The sequence below is a fragment of the Gadus macrocephalus genome, chromosome 15 (assembly GCF_031168955.1).
Source record: "Gadus macrocephalus chromosome 15, ASM3116895v1".
Lineage (NCBI taxonomy): Eukaryota > Metazoa > Chordata > Actinopteri > Gadiformes > Gadidae > Gadus > Gadus macrocephalus.
Window position 1 is genome coordinate 13,207,424 of NC_082396.1, and position 22,932 is coordinate 13,230,355.

The 22,932-nt window shown below is 45.5% G+C and overlaps 1 protein-coding gene across 5 annotated transcripts; it reads right to left on the bottom strand.

The window, feature by feature from the left end:
- Positions 1-2,019: 2,019 nt before the first annotated feature.
- Positions 2,020-22,390, bottom strand: xpo1b (exportin 1 (CRM1 homolog, yeast) b). Of its 5 annotated transcripts, none has more exons than XM_060072605.1 (26): positions 22,238-22,390; positions 20,698-20,829; positions 20,308-20,409; positions 16,751-16,823; positions 15,343-15,404; positions 14,825-14,869; positions 14,054-14,235; positions 13,022-13,070; positions 12,790-12,909; positions 12,302-12,430; positions 11,813-11,971; positions 11,208-11,405; positions 10,933-10,989; positions 10,459-10,597; positions 9,872-10,053; positions 9,160-9,316; positions 8,207-8,370; positions 7,579-7,713; positions 6,981-7,164; positions 6,558-6,664; positions 5,734-5,928; positions 5,079-5,247; positions 4,699-4,833; positions 4,130-4,289; positions 3,922-4,018; positions 2,020-3,608 (listed from the first exon to the last, which is right to left on the bottom strand). In XM_060072605.1, the coding sequence occupies exons 2-26, from the start codon at positions 20,821-20,823 to the stop codon at positions 3,462-3,464; spliced, it is 3,273 nt and encodes a 1,090-aa protein (XP_059928588.1). In that variant the 5' UTR covers positions 20,824-20,829; positions 22,238-22,390; the 3' UTR covers positions 2,020-3,461. The 5 variants fall into 5 exon arrangements, with proteins under 5 accessions (XP_059928588.1, XP_059928589.1, XP_059928590.1 ...); XM_060072606.1 differs by lacking the exon at positions 22,238-22,390 and adding an exon at positions 21,974-22,210; XM_060072607.1 differs by lacking the exon at positions 10,933-10,989.
- Between the last annotated feature and the right edge of the window lie 542 nt (positions 22,391-22,932).

Consider the following 22,932-nt stretch of genomic DNA (forward strand, 5'->3'; position numbering starts at 1 on the left):
ATGATGCCATCCTGGAGGCCCCGTGACGCAGACAGCCCAGCTCAGGCCGAGTATATTAATACAATATCACTTCCCTAGGTGAACTTTGTGATCTGAAAATGTATTTATTGATTTGGAAAAAAAAATGCCTACATTTCAACCTCAAGTTATTTTATTATGCTTATTTTTGGATTTACAATCAGACACAGATCAACGGTCTGCCAATAAGTGGCCGTGGGTAATTAAGGGAAATAAAACTGAAAATATTAAAGGATTGGCCTATTGGTCAAGAACCCAGGTTAATTGTGCATGTTCAGATGTAAATTAGCCATGATGTTTGTTCCAACTCAACCCCTCTCGTTTTGTAGGTGTGGTTCTGAGACTGGGCAGTTGGCGAGCCATCATTGCATCTGTTAAATTACAAATAAATATCTCCTATTGCTTTGTCTTTGTTTGGACCAAAACAATATTAGACCATATTAACTGCCCCGTCTGTTATTTTGTTCAGATGTCAGATATAAACTCCCAGCCAGTGACTGTGAGAGTGGTTGTTTATCAGTTATGGACACATCAACTCCCCCAGAGGGCTTTCTCCATAGAAATGTAAAGTCATGGACATTGTAATGCTATTCGTAACCTCTGACCAGGTTATAGCCAGCAATTTCGTAACTCGGCTGGTTGTTGGCTTTCATCTCTGGAGACCCTGGGCTAAACTCCTGCCGATGGCGGTCACCATCAAAGAGTAATGCAACTTTAGAAATGTAACAAAAAAAAATCATGTGAATTGTAATGTGAATCAGAACCTCTGTCCACATTATAGTCACCATCTCTTCGATCCAGCAGAGAGCTGTTGCTTATCAGCCCTGTGGATCTGAGTTCAAGTCTTGCCAAGAATGCACTTTTGAGGAACCTTTGAGTTTTTGGGAACATGTGAATTCTAATTTCAAACATAAACCGTGAGTAGATTATAGCCGGCTTCTCATTGGGTCAGTGGACAGAACTGTTGTTAATCAGTTCTGGAATCCCTCCACGGTTGATATGAGTTAAAGGGTGTGTGGATTGGTGGGGGAATGAATGAAATGGTGAGTGGGTGTGGCCGGTTAAATTAATAAAGGTTGATGGATGAATGGGTGAGTGGGCCAGTGAATCAGGTTGGATGTGAGGGAGTGGATGGATGGGAGAATAAACAAGGATTATCAATGTCGTCTAATGTTGTCTATAAACTGCGTCATATTCTATCTTACAAAAACGACGTGGGAGGCAATAATAAATAATTTTAAATGATGGTAGGCGATGGTTGTAAGATCTGCCAATTCATTCATCCACCTCATTCAACACATATTCTTCAATTCACCCATTCACTCATCCATTGACTCATCCTCTGCTTAGTCCTTAGGTTTTAAAAACGAACATCATTCAACCCATATGCATCATCACCAACACCCCCACAAGCTTCCCATAATAAAATGGCAGAAATCAGAACAAGGCCTCCAGAACTCATCAGGAAACTGATCTGAACTAGAAACATGCTGGGATCTCGGTTTTAAAGGACTCAACAATTCACAGGATATAGTTTCTTAACTTCATTGTTATTCTTAAATGTTTCTGATTTATTTTGTGAATTGACTCCCTGGTCCAGCAATTTTGCTGCACTAATTTATATATATATATATATATATATATATATATACATATACATATACATATACATATACATACACATACACACACACACACACACACACACACACACACACACACACACAGGGGTGTAGTGGTTCAAATAATGGCTAAACTATGAATTCTGTGATCAAGGTAACAATCACAAAGTACAAACAACCAGCAGTACCAAATGTAAACCTAAATGAACATCATCTTTTCTCCCCTAACAATCCAATCAGTCCTCGGGCAGTTATTTTAATGTAAAGCCATCCATCACAGCCCAAGCACAGACTAGGAACACGGAGAGTGATATGGAACACAATAAAGCTAGATTGTTTTATTTATGTTTTTTTTGTTGGTAAAATAAAGAAACAGGTGCTTATAAAATTCTCATCTTTAATCAGTTCAAAAAGTTCACAACAAATCCATCACTTGAGAAGGGATATTTTCCATTAGATATTAGGTAATTATTTGGATTTATACATTCTTTCCCTAATTAAGCTAATTGGCAATTACTTTTGCTCTCTGGAAAAAAGCCTTTTGTTTATTTGGATTGATCTTAAAACAGTTACAAATGACAAAGGAAAAAAATATATAAAATAATAAGTAAACCAAGGTTGTATTGGTTTCTAAAGGTAGTGAATTGAAGCACTACAGGATTATGGTAAACAACGTAAATTAGTAGAATTCAAAATCCTTGAAAAGCTGTCAGAGTGAAACAGGAGTTATAAAGATGCAACCAAACCAATAACCCATAAATATATCCACTGCTTCCTTAAAACATGCCATTAATGAAGGCTCATAAATGAGCAACAGTCCTCTTAGAGGAAAACAAAACTCTGATGTCGACCAGGCGACAGCACACACGCACACACACACCAAAAAAAGAAAGAAAAATAGAATAAGGAAGAAATAATCATCCATTTTCTGTTCCCACGGTATTCATAATGCGGTACAGTTGGGAGGATATGCACATTATCGACTTTGTTTTCCCTTAAAAAGATAAAACAGATTCCTGTCTGGCCGCGGCCAAACCTATTTTCCCCCTCCTTTTTGTTTGTTAATTCAAGGCCAACATACAACTCCACGCTCCGTGAGAAGAGCAGCTTCTCTTCAAGCCTCCATTCAAAACGCATCCAGATTCACATCATTGGTGCAGTGGGGGCACCAAACATGTGTCCATTGCCACTCCTCTAGAAGCCTCCATTCTGATGCCTCTTCACACATGCTTCGCCACACACACACACACACACACACACACACACACACACACACACACACACACACACACACACACACACACACACACCGTCTGCTTAAACTGTGCGTATATATAAATATATATTATAAACAATTATGTGGACGACAGGGAACTGAAAATATAAAAAAAACAAGAAAAAGGAGGAGAAAGGAAGAAAAGACAAAAAAAGAACATGTTCACTTTTCCTAACTGTCGCAACCTCATGCAAGTTCTTGGGATGTGTCACAGATCAAACAAACTTCAGTTGAAATAACCGTTTTGTAAAGATATTACACCAAGTCACCATACAAAATGCCTATGATGCAAAAGAGCCACAGGGTGACATGGTTATCATTTACATATTGTTGGCATTGTTTTGGTCGATAAACATCCAATGGGATGCCCCGCTCTGCCGGCACATGGGGGGGGGGGGGGGGGGGGGAACGCCCCTTTTGGGTTCTGCTGTGGTGTCACTTAATGCGGTTAGCTTCTTGTTTCTCTCCTACGTTTGCACGTTTTGTTTGCAGAGGAATGGGGGGAGGGCTGTACAGTTTGTCAAGGGAACGAGGGGCGGAGGGCCTCAGTCACACATCTCCTCAGGGATCTCGTGGGGGTTGAGGATGCCTGGCACAGACAGCTGGATCTTGTGCTTCTCCTCCTGGGACTGGCGCAGCGACGCCTCCCGCTCCTCCAGGAACAGGTCTGTGGTGTCCTCGCCCGCAAACTCCTGGGGGGCAGAGAGAGAGAGAGGGGGGGGGGGGGGGGTTACCTATCCCACCGGTCCTCACTGCCGCTTCTATCCCCATGTTATGGTCTCCAGCTTTGTTTAAAAGGGGCAGCCCGTGGACCCGTAGGAAAATGTTATTTATAGAAACAAGAGCCGAGTGGCACTACCGTGCTAATGATAAACCTTGTTGTTAAAAATAGCCCCGGCCATCCGGAGGTGAACATAACACTGGGCACGCAGTGGGCACGGTGCAATAGCCCCGATGTCGACTTAAGGACACAAAGCAGAGCTCGAAAGCAGAGGCTGGCCTCACCTTGATCTGGACTAGGAAGTCTCTTAGGTGCTCCTTGAAAGCAGGTATGTCCTGGTTCAAGCTGAACAGCCCCGTCACAAACACCTTCACCTGGGCACTGGTCGAGACAACACACAACCTGGTGAGCATACTTGCTATTCCCTCAAAAGACAGCTTCATTGTGTGTGTGTGTGTGTACGTGCGTGCGTGCGTGCGTGCGTGTACGTACTCCTGTAGGTGAGGGAAGGCGGTCTTCAGCAGGTTGGCGACGTACTCCTGGATGAAGACCTGGTTGCTGGTGGGGGCCGCGGGGTTGAGGGCCGTACTGATCTTGCCCTCCTCCACCAGGTTGAACAGGTAGGCCAGGATGGACGCATGCATCGTCAGGCCTGCAGCACACACACACACACACACACACACACACACACACACACACACACACACACACACACACACACACACACACACACACACACACACACACACACACACACACACACACACACACACGTTATTACCACTGCTGGATATGATGATATAGAGGCCTACAGCAAGGGTTCAACGACAAATGTACATTTCTGTGTGCAAAGTATTCAATAATAGCCGTCTCTCTAGGTAACCTTATTCCCCCCACATGAATAACATTGTCATTAACCCCAGAAAGGACGTTTCAGAGGGGGGAACACTGCTCTATGGCTAGTGTTATAAAATGAATGGTTCTGACATGATCCCAACGTTCCCATCCAGGCAACCAGACTGGAGGGGGGAGTGGGGGGGGGGGGAGTGGGGGGAGCTCACCGGCCGTGTGGGACGTGTCGGTGACCACGGAGAAGATGTGCTGCAGGATGTCACAGAAGTACGTCTGGTAGAAGCTCTGCGCCGCCGCCTCCTCCTGGGCCACGTTCTGGAGGAGGGTGTAGAGGACCTGCAGGCCTGGGGAGGGAGGGAGGGACAGGACCACACACACACACCGTCACTGGATGACCCCCTGCCAATACGCGTGATGACGTGTGGAGTCATGGGTCCAGGGTCGTACCTGACACTGAATTCTATTGCCCTAAGGGTCTAGATTTGTACACAATGGGTTTCGTGACTCAGAACATACACATGATTCATCTGTAATGCACCATGTTCTCAGGTTGATCTCAGTGTTGGGTCCTGTGTGACCCGAGCCCTACCAGTGTCAGCCACGTTCCTCATGGTGTGCTTGAAGGCCCAGATGATGGAGTCCAGCACCAGCTTGAACTGGGCCGGCGGGATGGCCAGGAATGCAGGGAAGCAGTGGGAGTTGACGGCTTGGAGAAGGTAGAAGAAATGGGTCCTGTGCTCCGGGAACTCCTCGAAATTCTATCGCCATCAAGGAAACGGTAAAACAACCATTAGTGTGTACTGGTATTCATCTGAACTGGTATTAGTGTCCTCTATCCCTAGCTGTAATTCATTGTAGTTATTTAGTTTTTGATATATTGTTAGCTTTAACAAACAGAACCTTGCCATCCATCCATCTATTTTCCTCCAGGGTGCGTGGAGTGAATGAGCTTTTTTTTAGCTACCGTGTCTTCTTGTGACGCAAGCAACCCTTCAACACAGATCATGTAACACTGGAACCTAAACGACCTACAGGCCACGCCCCTCCATATATGGCCATCAAGAGCGCCCACACTAGTCATGGTTGCACATGACGTCGGAAAGTATGTGACAACTCTCCGTAACGCAAAGAAACCAACCAACGCCCCCGACTGTAAGTCTCAGACCTTAACGCGTCAGGTGGCGGTCAACACTGCGTCCGGACGTAAACCAAACCCTGTGCTCAGTGTGCTCCTGAGGCCCCACCTTGTTGATCATGTTGAGCGTGCACTCGAAGACGGCGTCGAAGATCTGGGGGATCTCGCCCGTGATGTGTCCGCCCAGCTTGTTGACGATGGTCGCCATGGTGCTCAGGACCTCGGGCTCCCGGGCCGCCGGCACGTTGCGCTGGTAGTCGATGAGCACGGCGTCCAGCAGCGGCGGCACAAAGTTCTCCCCCACCTGGTGGGGAGGGGGGCGGACGTGGTCAGGGGGGGGGGCCACCGGGGGGGGGGGGGGGGGCACGGGGTACCTCTGAACCTTCACCGGTCGAGTCCCTGCCCACTCAAGGACATAATAATTCTGAGATTTGATTTTCTGCGGAAACTAATGACTGGTGTCAGGTGGGGCTCGGCGCTGCATGTTCTCTCTCTGAGCCGACCGATGTCTTGCTGGCAGGACTGGAAGCACAGATATGATGATGGATTCCATGGGACTAACAGCATGGCGATTCCCATAGTGAGGGATTGGATTCTGCCTTTGAAGTGTCTTTTAGCCTCTGGGCTCTCGCTGTTGTTTAATGTTTAAAAAATGATTCCTGTCTAAAAAATAAATAAATGTAGGTAGAAGCAAGGGGGTACAATTCTAACAATTCACTTCCTGACCTGGCCCAGCCTCTGACAACAGCTCAGGCAAAATAAACGGTCTAAATCATGAAGTGAAACGAAAAAGAGATTCAGGATAACTAAAAGTGCATTCTTATTACTTTAAGTATACTTCTTATTGCCATCAGTGGATTCAGATGATTCTAGAGGTTGGTCATTGTCACGGTCAAGTGTACTCAAGCACAGAGCTGCACTGCTGTTGCTCACCATCTGTGGATCGTTGGATCGGCTAACCCAGCCTGAAATCAGTTTGAGCGTCTCTCGTTTCACCGTCCGCATGCTCCGGATCAAGGGTTGCTTGGTTACCATCTCACCTGCAAGGGATATTGATGAGCACCGACTCTGGTCACATTCTTCAAAACAGACTTTACAGCCTCAAAAGCAGAGCGGAGACACTGTTGAAATGCATCAGTAAATAGGAAAACATTGAATCAAATAAATAGTCAGAAAGACCATTAAAGGTTCCCCCCGCTCAACTCAAAGATGAATCCTGAACACACACGCACACACAAAAACATTCCAATAATTATACCATGTCCAAATACAGGTTCCCTTTAACCAAACCAACCCTGAACCCGAGCGCCAGACGGGCCCCCCACCACGGGCCCCCCACCACGGGCCCCCACCCACCGTTGGTCTGGATGGCCGCAGAGATGTTCTCGCTGAGGCACTTGTAGACGTTGAGCATGTCCAGGTAGATGCGGCCCAGCTGGATGACGAAGGGGTGGCCCACCGCCTTGCAGGCGCGCACGTTGGTCTTCAGGATGCTGCCCAGCTGCTTCACCGTCTCCGGGTCCTTCAGGATGTCCACGTTCTGCAGAGGAGGGGGGGGGGGGGGGCAGGTGAGCACAGCTCTGCATGGTGACGAGGTGAGGGACTGTCTTTCAAGAGCCCATGTGCAATACATTGAGGAAGTTATTTGTCTGGGGAAATGCTGTTCTGTAAATAAGCGCCTGCTGAATTTGAAATGCATCACTATGCTGATTGAGAAGTTCATTAATTACATTTTAAAGGGAGTAATATTATGATAAAGGGGATTGCGTGTCAAGAACTTTGAGAACCACCTAATTAACTAAACACAGCAGACACACCCCCTCAAATTAAAAAAATATAAATAATAATTAACAGATGAGACTACTCCAAAAATTATTGTCAATCAAATGTAACATCACAAAGAACAAATCCGGCCGCAGTGTGGTTTGAGGATCAACGGGGGCGCTGGAGGTACCTTAGTGGCCTGCTGGATGATGCTGTCCCACACCTGGTTGGGCAGCATCATGTACTTCTCTATCAGGTGCTCCTGCACCGCCTGGTCCGTCTGGGCCCCAATCATATAGCCCACAGCCTCGTAGAAGGTGTGAACCTGGGGACACAAGAAATGCATGCATTAGGTGAAGGAAGAATCACAGGCTGTCTGGACATCTTTAGAGAGACACACTAGACTGCTTTAGTGAGGCGGAAGCTAAAAAAATATGTACCCTCTTGATCTGGGTTCTATGACGGAAACACATCGATAGGAAAACAAACTACGCATCTGATTACCACAGATGTTTCAATGATACAAAACAGATCAAGTATCGTATTCAAATAATCTAAATTTGTTGGATTGTGTTACAATACTAAGAAAAAGGACATTTGGGGACATGAAGATTAGCTTCCAGGTTGAACTTAAACATGTTTTAGCGTTTCCTCTGCATGCATCAGTGGAACAGCGCCACTGATGGAATACTAGCACCACTGCAAATATGTTTTATATATCCATGTATATATTTGGATTCCTGCGCACGGACAAATCAACCCAGTGCACCTCCCACACACCTCAGCAGCGCTGCTGGAAGCAGCAGTGTGTGTAGTACCTGCTGCGGCTGCAGGTCACAGATGATGGTGTTGATGTTGCTGAGGATCTCGTCGATGAAGGGCATCACCTCTCCCACCTGCACCTGGACAAAATGGCGCCGGCACTTCTGGGCGATCTTGATGAAAGTGTCGCACGCCATGTCCTGCACACCGTCATGGGTCTCTGGCGGAGAGAGAGAGAGAGAGAGAGAGAGAGAGAGAGAGAGAGAGAGAGAGAGAGAGAGAGAGAGAGAGAGAGAGAGAGAGAGAGAGAGAGAGAGAGAGAGAGAGAGAGAGAGAGAGAGAGAGAGAGAGAGAGAGAGAGAGAGAGAGAGAGAGAGAGAGAGAGAGAGAGAGAGAGAGAGAGAGAGAGAGACGGGTGAGCTATTGCTGAGCACACTGAATCAGCACACACACGCACACATACAAATGCATGAGGTGACTTCCATGAAGTTGCTAAGGCAAACGATGACCAAAAACTCCAAATTAGGAAGTGGAGACAGCATATGTTCATCTGATGCCTCTTTTACAATCAGGCCTAAAAAAAAAAATTGTTTGGTTCCGGTTTCCGACCGACCCTGTAAATTTATGTGCGACCCAAATTATGTTATGAGCTTAAAAAAAATTAAAAAAATGTAATGCAAACTATAATTACGTTTTGGTACAGCACCTCCTCATTCTATACAAGGTTGAGCGAATTTTCTCGTTTTTAAATGAAAACAACCTACCTATCATTCGCTGCCGCTGGAAAAACAAAAATAAAAAAATAAAATAGTATTTTTTTTTTTTTAGGCCTCAGTAGCAGGAGTGAGGATGTAAGTTAAGAGTATAGTAGGCCTAATCCATAAACCCCATCAGTTTGTCAATGCTTTATAAACCTCTCTGGAACACGGTAGCTTATAGGTCCACACAGTGTGCTATCTAGTGTTAGTGCTATCCGTGCTAGCCCCCGGTGCCATCCAGCTGCACTCACCATGCATGAACTCAAAGAGCTTGTTGACCACCGTCTTCAGGAACTTCCAGTGGGCCCGGAGGAAGCGGGGGTACTGGCCCACGATGTACATGATGTTGGAGGCTATGATGGCCTTGTTGTCCTTGCCCCTCTTCTGCTCACAAAGACCCAGCAGATCCTGGAGGCAGAGAGTGCGTCACGAACATATCACACCCCGCCGCTTGAGTGTTATCGCTGGTGCAACAGAATATTGTCTCATATCGACCCAGTGAGAGAGACTCCCCCGTTTGACCCGAGAACCGTCTGCACTCTGCTGAACTTTGTGGTGTGTGTTATTTATGTGTCACATCTATTAGTCAAATTAGGGAAATTTGGTTGTTTTCCTGGTAAGTCTGCCGAAGGCAAGGGCCCCATGCAGAGACAAACTGATTATTCCTCATGCAGGGGCAATTAAAAAGCATGAGCTTTTCACAATGAATCCATGCTGAAAGAATACTGGCTGTGCACAGTGTAATTCTCATGTGGGCATGTCATTAATAATCCTGGAATCACTCCTTAGTTACAGCTGGGTTCCGAAATACTGAGAGTTCGGTCGGCTGTGGGTCTCGAACACGTTCTAGGAACAGGGAAGTTGGCCTCAGGCTGAAAAGGGTTCAGAACCCCAGGAACGGTGTTATGGAACAAACCCTGGCCCACAGTCTAGAGGTTTGGCTACCACGGTTGGCGTACGCACCTTGATGACGGTGACCAGGAACCTCTTCTCGTCCTCCTCGTGCATGGCGCCGCTGATGGAGCCGATGGCCCAGCACAGCGTGTTCAGGTTCTTCCAGGACCACTCGGTGCCGTTCACCTGGTTGTGGAGCTTCTCCGTCATGATGCGCTCCGTGTCGGCGTAGTCCAGATGGGTCAGGTACACTGCGGGGTCATGGACGGGTGAGTGGGTTAAGTAACGGAAGATTAGTACCGGCCCCCCATTGAGATTAAGCCCGCGTAAACGATTTATGCTTTGGTAGATTACAGGTGGGGCTTGCCAGCGGGAATGAAGTGGTTCTGCAGACTATACTTGAGCACGGGGTATAAAGGAGGGTGTTTATGACCATTAGAGCAGTCATTCTATGGAGACATATTATAGGGTAAGGGTTTGTTTCCATCATTTTTGATACTATGCTTTTTTTTTTACTTTTACTTTTGAATCCACTACCGTCTTGTACTTTGTGCTGCGACTCCCAAATGTCTTGCCTTGGATTATTCCCTCACGTAGTCTTTAAAAAGGACAAAGCCAAGGAAGAGAGCGAGAGGTGAGGGAAGGCGCGGCCTTACCCAGCGTCTCCCTCATGTTCTTGTAGAGGTTGATGGAGTCCGTGTCCTTCATGAACTCCCGCACCACCTCGCCCTGGTCGTTCTCCACCACCAGCACCTCCTCCGGCTTGGCCATGCGGCTCACCATCAGCAGGCGCACCTGGAGCAGGGGGGCAGAGCACCAGGTCAGGCCCCCCTACACACACACACAGCCTGCTGTCCCCTCACTGGGGACAATGGGTGGTGAACCTTCTCGGTAAGGGCGTGTCCACCGCAATTTAGTCTCCCCCTCCTCCTTCTCCATTTGCACCATGTCACCACGTGACTTATCATACGTTAAGCTACTGGAGCAACCGTTAAAAATCAGATCTTTTTTTTTTTTTATAAAAATCTGTTGGGAAGGGCTGGAATTCTGGGAGCGACCACGCCTCCAGGCGCTGATGGAGTCATCTGTCATAACAGACTCGGCCATACAAGACGGTCTGTAATCATCACCTCAGTATGGGCAGCGGCTTGCCTGCCAGCCCTCCTGAGTGGGACCACTTCCTGACCCTTCCTGATAAGGAAGCGGAAAGGACCGAAAAAGTAAAGGGCAAAAGTACACAGCGTGGAGTGTTGAACAATCCTTTACAAATGACTTAAAGCGTCTCTGTTTGATATAGTAGACGATCTGATATCCCACGCACATGCACCCGCCCCAACCTTCCTATCACACCCCCCCCCCACACACCCCATCCCACACCTGCCCCATCCCACTAAACCCCCGCTACCTTGGAGAGCACGGGCAGGTAGAGCTGTCTGCGGGGCGGCACGTCAAAGTGCTGGTTGCCGGAGAGCAGGGGCGAGGTGGAGGTGGAGAAGGGGCTCTCGCGGTACAGCTCTGCCGCCAGGTGGTTCCAGTACTCCAGGCAGATCTTGAAGATCTCCGTCTCCTCCACCTCCGACACCAGCAGCATGTAGTGCAGGGCCTGCGATGAGAGGGTGGCACGTCATACAAATAGTGATTCAAATAGTGCCGAATCTAAAGAATAGAGCCCGCCATCAAGACCTCCAATGAGGATGCCATTACCAGAGCAAATCACTTAACAAACAAAGTGATAAATAAATAATAAATAAAAGAGACTACAGCCCCCCTGGGGGAGACCAAGATGAGATATAACCAGCCACTTAAAAAATAACGACGGCAATGAATCATGCATAACAATGTACCCCGATAAGTGCTGGGAAGACTGCATATTTATCAAACCCATTCGACAGTTTTCCCCCTTAATATGTTAATGTTGCAGTTGGTGGACACCAGCTCGCAGATCGTCTAGCCGTCCTTGACAACAGGCTGGGGTAAAGGGACTATTTAGAGGCAGCGGCGCGGCCTCACCTCCATCAGCGTCTCCCGCAGGTTCAGCCTCTTCTCCACCAGCTGGCCGTGCTCCTTCAGGAAGGTGCAGAGGAACAGGCTGAGGTTCTGGATGAAGTTCTGCTCGTCGTCCTTCCCGTTGGCGTAGGCCAGCCGAATGTTGGTGTTCAGGGGCAGCATCTGAACGGAGAAGGAAACAGACTGACGGTCAACACTGGCTCCTCGTCGTTTGGGATCTTCCGGATCACCTTCAAGTCATTCGGGACCTCCTAAATACCATCGAACCATAGTGTCTTGTATTGAATTGAGATGCAGGCATTGAGGAGCAAGGAGCTCGCGAATATGGCTCTACAAGAAGGCTGTTGACATTTGGGATCGAACACTGTAACGTTTCGACTGGAAGACGAGCACCGATGCCACCAGGACACTATCCTGCCCCGCTTGCTCTGATACTCTGCTAGTGTCCCAGGACGAGGCCATTAAAGAGATAAGACACTGTATAGGTCTTACCTGTTTGAGCTGACACATGGTCAGCGTGAAGAGGGTGACGAACTGCTCTTCGTACTGGCTGACGCTCACGCCTGCGATCTCCGTCAGGCACTTCAGCGTCACGTTGCGGAACATGGGCACGTTCAGGAACTGACGGGAGGCAAGGGCCACGCATTAACACAACCGTTCTGTGTTCATCAGTTGATTCTTGCCGTCGGGATCGTTATTTAAATGAAGTGAGAATACAAAGTGGTATTATCACTTCACTAGCCGGCCAGGTTAGCTCTGCCTGGCATCCCGATGTTAAAATATATCTGCCTGTCAAGCTACCGGTCAAAAAACAGCCAGTAGCTCATTCCCCAGGAAAATCTCATGAGGAATCCCGTCCCGAAACTGTCTTTATTTATTTATTTTAAATGCTCAGGGAATAAACAAATGTATTCACTTCCATTTTCCAGTATATTTTTTTAACAATAATTAAAAAATAAACACATTTGATATGGGCCTACCTTATACACCAGTGTGCTAATGAGTTTAGTTTCAAAGATGTAACCCAGTGGAATCCAGTTGAGGAACCGTAGCAAGGTCTCCAGGGTGGCGTGCACCAAGGGTGCATTCTGGGAATTCTCCTGGGAGGGGGAGAGCAGCACAAAGAGTTGAAATCCAAATATGCAGAAATATGAAAGGGAGGACAATTCCACACAAAATAACGAGCGCCATGGGAGAGGTGCATCTACATACCATGACAAACTGGCAAAGCTGGAAAATCTGGGAGAATTCGTTGCACATGCTGAAAGAAACCCAACAATAACAAACAGGTCAGAAATCAATTTCCATAAGAATAAAAGGGGAAGATGAAAGGAGTTATTGTTCTATGACCGACAGAGAAGGCCAATTTTATGCAGGGCTTGAGAGGATCAGTTCACAGTGTATGTGAGATGAACATCATGCCCATGTTCTTCAGTAGGCCAGTTATGATTTTTAATGTCTAGAAAGCAGATCCTTAATACACAGCGAGGCATTTTGTATGTTTGATTGTCCCCAAGACACGCTAGATAATAAGTTTTAATTTACACACGAATCCCGCCTGAACAGATGGTAAACGGTAAATGGACTGCATTTTATATAGCGCTTTTTCTGTAACCAGTGGCCACCCAAAGCGCTTTACAATATTGCCTCACAATCACCCATTCATACAAACATTCACACACCGACGGCGGAGTCAGCCGTGCAAAGGCATCAGCCAGCTCGTCGGGGGCAGTTAGGGTTAGGTGCCTTGCTCAGGGACACCTCGACACTCAGCTAGGAGGAGCCGGGGTTTGAACTAGCAACCTTGCTGTTACCAGCCAACCCGCTCTACCTCCGGAGCTACTGCCGCCCAGATGAACTTCCACAGACCCGCAAGATGGGGGTGTGGCTCAGAGGTCATAGGTCAGGGTGGTCTGTGGCCGGTGGGTTTCAGTACACGGGGGTGTGGCTCAGAGGTCAGAGGTCAGGCGGGTCTGTGGCCGGTGGGTTTCAGTACACGGGGTTGTGGCTCAGAGGTCATAGGTCAGGGTGGTCTGTGGCCGGTGGGTTTCAGTACACGCGGGTCAGGCTCGGAGGTCATAGGTCAGGGTGATCTGTGGCCGGTGGGTTTCAGTACACGGGGGTGTGGCTCAGAGGTCATAGGTCAGGGTGGTCTGTGGCCGGTGGGTTTCAGTACACAGGGGTGTGGCTCTGAGCGGTCATAGGTCAGGCGGGCCTGTGTCCGATGGGTTTCAGTTTACTGACCTGTCCTTGAGGTGCTTTGCCTTGACCTGGGTCATCTGTCCACTGGAGAAGTCAAACACCTCCTCGCTGAGCAGCTTGAGGATGATCATGTTGTTCTGACACAGGCTCTCGCTTGTGCGACTCGCGCCCACGATGTCACTGATGAAGGTGGGCCAGTGCTTGGGCCACTCCTGCTTCAAGATCTACCAGGAGCAGTGACGTAAGGTTTACGCCTCGAGCGCTGTCCCAGATTCAATCGTTGACATTTGTTTAACAATGGAAATGCACTGCAAGTCTACACATACAAATGTGCTCCAGACACTGGCTAGCACCGCTGAGTAGGTGAGTGTAATCTGGAATGTGCCAGGGGGTGCAAAGTTAGCTTTTTCTTATTAGCATTATTGCAGAGTCACACACACACACACACACACACACACACACACACACACACACACACACACACACACACACACACACACACACACACACACACACACACACACACACACACACACACACACACACACTTGAATTCATTCAAGTGAACAAAATTAAATTTGTGTGGATAGAATTTGCAGTCAAGTCTGCCCATCGGTCTTTATTGCAAAGTCCTCTTTCTAAACAATTTGGAGCACAGTAATTGGGAGCTACCTGACCAGACAAAGAACAAGATGACTTGTTCTTGTTCTTTGAGAGCCAGTAGCAATTCTCAAAATCCTATTATAAGAAAGCAGAGATATTTTAAAATATTAATACAGCCTTAAGATTACTCAAAGAACAACCGAGCCTCACCTGAACGAGGATCATATTCAACTTCCCGATATACACTTTTTCCTTCTGGAAAAGAAAGACAACATCACTTAGAAATGTCCAGAAACATTAATCGGCTGTCTCAACTGTTTTTCTCCACCAGACACATCAAAAGCGCTGGAAAATAGCACGCAAACATAACCATAATCATTGTGACAAAATTCCTGATCAACAATAATGCATAATCCGAAACAGTTAAGCACATACAGAAGGGCTGCAACTAACTATTATTTTCCTGGTCGATTATCTGACGGCCAGCCAAAAGATGTAAAGTACCGTAATTATAATAATCTAGAATTTCTGAAGCATTAAGCAAATGTCTTTTATTTGTACTACCAACATATATTATCAAATTAAGATTTGGTAAAGTTTCTGTCCATCAATTTATCGATTAATTTATTTATCTTTGCAGCCCGTGGACCACAATTATAAAAAAAAAAAAGAGATTCATGTTCGACCAGTGACTACTACCGGAAGGCTCTTTGAACTCCTTGACTCACCTCTACATTAGTCGCGTCCGACGAGGTCTTGATAATGAGACCCACAACGTACTTTTTAATACCTGCATGGAAACAGAAAAGTACCACAAGAGAGCCGCCGTTGAGTGGTCTGGGTGAGGGTACAAATACACCCCCCTTATGGTACCACTGACATGACCCGGTGGCGTGGAGCCTTCCTATCTCAGTGGTCCTACCAAAGGCTAATGGCTGGTAGCTCAGCTGAAACTAACCCATCCTAGCCCAGTACTTTCCTCTGGCTTAGAAGAGGTGCTCTGCTCAATGGCATTAACTCCAGTCTCCAGGTGCCGAAAACCCAGTAGGGATAGGCATGGATGTAGTGTGCAACCGCCACTAGAGTTTCTGCCATGGTGGGCAAAACCAAATCAAATTGCAGGGCAATTCATTGGAAGTTGGCATGCCATTTTCCTGAATGTGGGCTTATTAGGAGCAGGTACCTCCACCTATCACCACCTTGTCTTTTCTCTGCTTGAGATGCTGTCTGCAGAAGTGACATTTGTGAGTGTTATGTGGAAGGGTGTGATGGGCGGAGCCGGAAGCAATTCTCTTTGACACAAAGGGGGGAAAGACATACTTGCCGGTCACCCTGCACTGGGTTTGCCACTTGAACAAAGTCAGGCATCTACGGTCAGAAGTGGGGAAGTCTTGGGTCAATGAGGAAAGTAGAGGTTTAGCAGAATTATTACGGAAATTAAAGAACTAGAAATATGGGCGAGAACGATTATAGATTTAGATTAAAGCGTAAGATTATCAACTAAACTGCCCCACATTCTTAAGGGTCCCTCTGCACTGATTGTTTTGAACAGCAGGTGGCAACAAAGTTGAAAATCAATGCTGTAATAACCAACAGCAATATCACAATAAAAATAAAAACAAGTTCACATTTTACACCATCATGGTGTATGCATTCATTGTTTTGTTTTTTGTTGTGCAAGGGGCAATTTCCCTTTATGAAAAGAGCTTCTTTGCACAATGGTTTTGTGTTGTCATTTCCTCATTTGTATAAGCAAAGAATGTCTAAATGACTAAATGGTCAATCTCATGATCAGTTACTGTGTGAATGTTAAGATAATTCATGTTAATGTTTTCAATTAATCCAACACACTCAAATGCCTATAATAGCAGTGATTTCTTCGGCATGACATCACAATTAAAATCTAGACCGCCTTAGCTTGCTTTACTGGTTCACCCTCTCACTGAAGTCATTTTCTAATTGTCAGTCAGAGCCAGCAACAAAAAAGCATTCTCAAAATGGTGGAAACTGCTCGACTTGGCAACCACAAGTCACCACGGTCACAGATGAGGGCACCGCGTCTTGAATTCTGGGAGGGTGGATTTCGAGAAAACGAGGCACCAGCAGTAAATAACTCTGAGACCAAATTGAACTTACCTTCACATTGATTCCTGGGCAGAATTTTCCACCTTGTTTTGATAACCGTTTCCAGAATTTGAAGAGCATAGTACTGAAAGGAGAAGGCGGCGTTAGGGCTACGGCTGTTACGACAGAGGTCAATAAACAAGCAGTGTACACGTTGAATGCAAGAACCCCTGACAAGTGGGCTATAAGGGACATCTTTCATGCACATAGTAGCGTAAGAAAACATTTTGCTTCCCTCCTCCTCTCTTTAAAAGAGTAAGACTGCTTTAATTATATTTTTTTCCTATTGCGAACATCCCCAAAGAAACGCTCAAAAAACAAGTTGTGGTCTAGTGAGTGGCACCCAGACGCTTACCTTCTCTGCGGTGGACATCTATCATGAATAAATGTGTAGCTCAAACCCCCAGGTGCTTTGGCCTGCAGACTCAATCCAGCCCATTCATTTGACTATCAAACAAGTGACCCTAAAACAGCTGTGTTCATCGAAAACGTGACACAGGATGTCAACAAACTCACTGCCCATGTGCCGTACAATGTACACAGGAAATCCACCGTGCCACCGCACAACACAGACGCTTCAGGAAAACTTATGAAGGATGGCTTCTGCCGACCAAAGCAATGGCAAACATGCGTCTGTCTGACATTCCTTAAACTGCCGTGTGATTTAGGGTTTATTCATTGGGGATGTCGGCGATATGAAAAATATAGACTAAGATCAGCCTTGTCTCTTCGGTCTCAACAGGCATTAGGTTTGAACGCTGCAGAAGTCCTGCTGTTTCTCCGAGTGTCACACCAGAAAGCAACGGAGAACAGAGGTCCAGGAGGCACTGCTATGACCTGCTGGTGTATATTTATTTACACATAAATATATATACATACGTAGTATTAAAAAGGTTCTAAACCCAGTGCCAATTCACAAAGCATCAGGGAATAAACGTCACATATTTATTATTCACACCGATTCAGCCATAACACACGGTGACACTAAATGAGAAAGTCCTGTTGTACCCTTTAACTGGTGTGTCTCATAGGGAACAGCAAGACCCACCACAGGTTGAGCCCTATGTTAACTCCTCGGCACGCTGAGAACAACCGCACAACTTTGCTTGGTTAAATTCCTTATTTTGTTTGGAGCCACTTATGCTATCAAAAGGTCTATGGTTACGATTGACAGTTTCAACTGTAGGGATCATCATCGGTTCAGGAGTGCGATGTGTTGGAAACACCAAGTGGCATGCATTAGAAGAGGTTGAGGCTGGGGAGAGAGGTTGGGGAGGAAAGAGCGAGGGATACATTCAACATCATAATCCACAACAGGAACTAATGTGATATGTTGAAAATGTCTTTCAAGACATGGCCGTTTTATGCCGGCTTGTCGGGTGATTTCTGCAAGTGGAGATGGTAAATAATTGATGTGATTGTTTTACAATCCACATTGTAAAACATCTTGTTTGATGAATTAGGTCAATCAATTGGGTCATTGATGAACAGCAGATAACACCAATACACCTACATCCCATCCAATGATTACTTATATATATATATATATACACATACATACACACACACAGTATATACACATATTATATATATATATATATATATATATACACACAGTATATACACATATTATATATATATATATATATATATACACAGTATATACACATATTATATATATATATATGACCTTATAAGACAATAACACTGTAGCAGTAAAAAAGTAAATAATCCTATTTGCAAGACCAAAACAACCAAAGAGGTGACACCAGGCATGCATTAACTCCAGATTGCAGGTTTACAGCAATAAGGGCACACAATAGCAGGTGCCACAGACCATCCTGAAATTATTGTTTTGTTTCAGCTAACTAAACCAGAAGAGACACTCAAAAAACACAAGCACTAGAATGACGTTATCAGCAGAAAAAACAGCCAAGGTCCTGCCACTTAGGACTTTCTTAAAGACTTTTTGGAGACATGAAGGAGGACGAACAAGGAGGAAACACAAAAAAGGAAGGAGGTTGGTGACAGAGCCATGATCCCTACAGTTGAAAACCAATCAGAGAATCTAGGTCCTTAAAAGACATCATCTTCAACCGAGCCGCCTGACTGCAAGCCTGTGCCTTCCCTCTGTCCAGTGTAACAGATGCAACAGAAACGGATGAACAGAATTCAGTCAAAGGGAATTTAAAAAAGGGTAGACCTTGTGGAGGCCTGCCGTCAAAGCCTAGCTGTGTCAAGGTGCACAGGAAGACACACCCCGTTTCGTCCTATTACAGGCCTTAAACATAATGGAACATTGTGATTAATATCAAAAAAGTCACAACTTTCAAGTCAATACATTGGCATGTTATCATGACTGAAATGATGGCTTATGAAAACGTCAACTGTTATCCCAAAAGTTTTTTAAATTTTTGGCTTCGTACCTTTTTGCTTTTAAACTCAATAACAATTCAAGGCTGTTTTCTCTTCTCTGTTTAATGCCCTCATCTTTGGCTTGTAACAAATTGGGAAAAAATCATATGCTATTTTGATAGAAGTTAGTATTGAATGCAGTGTTAAAAGCCATTGAATGGGCAAGCAATGCGACCCTTGTTTATAGTCTTAAAGGAAATGCCCTGGATTAACCAACTCATTTTCCAGCACAATTACCTGGTAACAAATGCATTCTTACACGCAAAAACAGATTCCCCAATTCTCCCTCAATGTGGCTGATATTATTGGATGTTTTTATACCCAATTTGCATGATTTGGTTTTCATTTAAAAATTTGTATTGGTTTACAGGACTGGAAAATGTTTTTGTTCATTTCAAGGTTTTCGAGCACGGACGGAAACCCTGTGAATATTTTGTCATGTCCATGATGTTAAATTATGCCTACAAGACCATGATAATAGAAAGTGATAAGAATTGGCCAAGGAGAGTCCCTAACTTTGAGCAAGAACCGGTGGTCTAATGGTATACAAAATCCAGCATGACTTGCTGGATATGAAGTGCATACAAGTGATGCACTTCAGTGGTGCAAAGTGGGGGCAGCAACGACATGGCTCTCCACGGAGGGCCTCTGGGTCACGAGCTAACAAGGGAAAAGAGCAGGGGAGCAGAGGCTGTTGAGTCGTAAGAGGACCTTTTAACAGACAGGGTCATGTTTTTAAAAAAGGGTTCACGGTGTAATCCTTATTTTTGATCAAAAGGTGGAGAGGCTATATGGCCTCATTTGAATGCAAATTATATCTATAGTCGAAGAGGTGACAGTGCCACAGGTCCACTGTCACCAACTGTGTCCCAGTGTCCTGGGGTAGGCTCCGAAAAGCATGGAAAGCAAGACACTGCCAGGACCAGTGGTGTTGTTCCCAGTGACGCCTGCACCCATGCTGATAAGTCATGGACTGTGTGCGATATATCAAATGGGACCTGCACAACTCACAACGCACCCAAAGGGCGTTCCTCAAAAATATCTGAATTGGATTTGTGTTCTTGTTGTTCCTTCAAATGTGATAAAGAAGGGATGTCAACAGCGGCTACGCCTGCCCCCCTGCACCAGTGCCATGTGAGCCACAGTACACTTACTTTGGTGTTCATATTCTGGGAGAATTCCAGTATGGTGTCGACGCGGGTCCAGGCATCCGGGTGCTCTTTCAAATGTGTCAACACTTCTTGTGCCATTCTTTGCTGCGTTGGAATAGATAACAGTAGAGTGTTGCATTTAGAATAAAGTCCTGAGGATCAAATATCCCAGGTGGTAAACAGGTACATTTTACAGGTGCAGAAGAAACACAGCATTTACAAACTACTGTTAATGCTATCTTAATGCTATTGTACCACTTAGTAGGTGACATGTTTCGGACATGATATATTTGTACTACAATGCTCAACATTCCCTCAATACAATTTTAAATGTCATCCAAAATGTAATACAAAATGCTATGTAATGTAGCAAAAATAAAATTTGTTACCTACCTGTGGTCCCACTCCATGATATAAACAGTTTACTACATTATCCAACAGGTTGATGTCCAGTTTCTGGTTAAAGTCCAGCAGCTGCTGTGCTGCATGGTCTGCCAACATTGTCATTATTGCTGGCATAGAGCTCTGAAAAATATGTTTTCATATTGGAGATCAAAACAATTCAACCTCCAAGTCATGTTAAATACAATATCAATATGTATGCATTGTAATCCCGTATGTGCATTTTAGGATTCCACTTTAAAGTGAATCCCTTACCCTGGCAGGGGCAACAAGAACAGGTGTAATAGGGTCTTGACCTGCTTAAACACATAACAATCTAGCAACAAAGCGAGTTTTTGCTCCCACCTAAATATTTGTACTAAATGATCTCGCAACTCGTAACTAAATGTATTTACAATTTATTGGATCAATCGATCAGCAATTAATTGGCGTATACCAAGCAAACCACATGTGTGTAACAAACGCATACGTCACATTGTTTACATCCGCACAAGGGAAAGCCCACATCTTATAAACATCCTTAGTTGCAGACCCATAACGAAAATCGTATTTACGCATGTCAGCGTTACGTATAACGTTATACGATCACCGTTTCACAATTGCAAACGGTTGACAGTTCATTGGTGGTGATAGGCTGCGGTTTACAGGTGGTCCTCCCTTGGACCATCACTCTAACCTTGACAGAGCTGCGACCACTCCCCCTTCACAAAGCGAGGGGCGGGAGGGCACGACGAGGAGGTCCAAAATTACAAGCCACCCCAATTAAACTGTTGTGTTTAACGCTACACCGGCCTACACTTTAGACATTACGTAACAAAACCGATTACTAAATACCTACTTTCTTTGGGATTACAGCCCTTTGGGTCAGATTGTAAGCAGAAAGTTGACGCAAAGTGTCCAGTAACATCTACTTGACATCCTCTCAAACAACTGATTTCTTGGAGAGCCAGTGCTGGTTTCACTGTTCAGCGGCAGAGCCGTGATTCACAGGCACACACTGGTGCTGCACTGTTTGGTCAATTAGTGGACAGTAGTCGACCATCCGATTTCGAAAGTGTAACTAACTATGCATTGAGCCAGTGCTAGCTGGTCAGCAATCAGCAGACACTGGCACATGACATTGGTGCTGTTAGGTTAATTCATATTTTAGCACATCAGAACTACCTGGATTATTATTCCTTAATCACGCTAATGCACTCTGAAGCCTTCCTCTTTCAATGTAACTAAAATACGTACAGAATCGTCACATTGCAACCACGTTACCTACCCTAAAGTCCCAGGCTCTGCCTGAAAGAGCGACTTTTGCCAAATAAGTTATAAGTATACTTTATATATAAACACTGTGTATCACTGCAAATAAAAAACACTATCTGCAACGGTGTCTGTGTCCAGTCCCAGCAGTGAGTGATGTCTGGAGGATAAGAGCCAGGGATGAAAAATCCTCAACTAGCATCCAGGCATCCCACAGAATGTCTATCCCAACACATTATCCTGAATAAAATAATCATTGACGGACAAATTAAGTATTTACTTAAATAATGTTGCAGCGGGGCGGTGTGGTGATGGTGTCCCTGCGCCTCCTCTCCTCTCTCAAGCAACTAACTCGTAACCGGTTGAAACCGGTTCAGACTGGGAGATTCCATCTCGGTTTAGCTTTCAGCCCATGGCGCCGCGCAAAGTTTGGACTGAAGCAACACCCACACTCCGCCGCGATTGGTGTCGTCTTCGCCAGGGACTTCCTAGTCGTGATCCCATTGGACCATTTAGCTGTCGGTCTAATTCAGTTCGCCCAAGCGCCCACGCCACCACTACGCCCGTGGAGAGAAAAAGAGGGCAGACTCCATGCAGAATGGACTCCTCGTTTACAGTCAGGAAAGAGTTTTCACAGTATTACCTTGTTTCTACCTTTTTGCCAACCAGATTTCCTTTTACAGCATGTTTTCGTTATTTTTCTTAAATATCTACATAGTGATGACCTGACATGGCAGGCAAAATGCTATTCATTTAATGCATAATATCATTCTGGCTTGTTACGGATAGTTAATGACATATCAGGAAGAGCTTCCAACTGCTCGGTAAGGTTTCATTATTGAAAACATGATCTATATACACAATCACGAACCGTTGTCCTGTTGCCTATAAGCTGGTAATTTTCCACCAGCCACGAGTGGGCGTGGCTAGCTGATCATGAACGCACGAGGTTAGAAAAACGACCTCCAGGAGAAT

Excerpts from the sequence above, each read along its gene's own strand:
- xpo1b (XM_060072605.1), bottom strand. The coding sequence starts at position 20,823 with ATGCCAGCAATAATGACAATGTTGGCAGACCATGCAGCACAGCAGCTG. Across the intron at positions 8,371-9,159 it reads GCTCTTTGAGTTCATGCATG|AGACCCATGACGGTGTGCAG; the intron begins GTGAGTGCAGCT and ends TCTCTCCGCCAG. Across the intron at positions 5,929-6,557 it reads GATCCAACGATCCACAGATG|GTGGGGGAGAACTTTGTGCC; the intron begins GTGAGCAACAGC and ends CCTCCCCACCAG.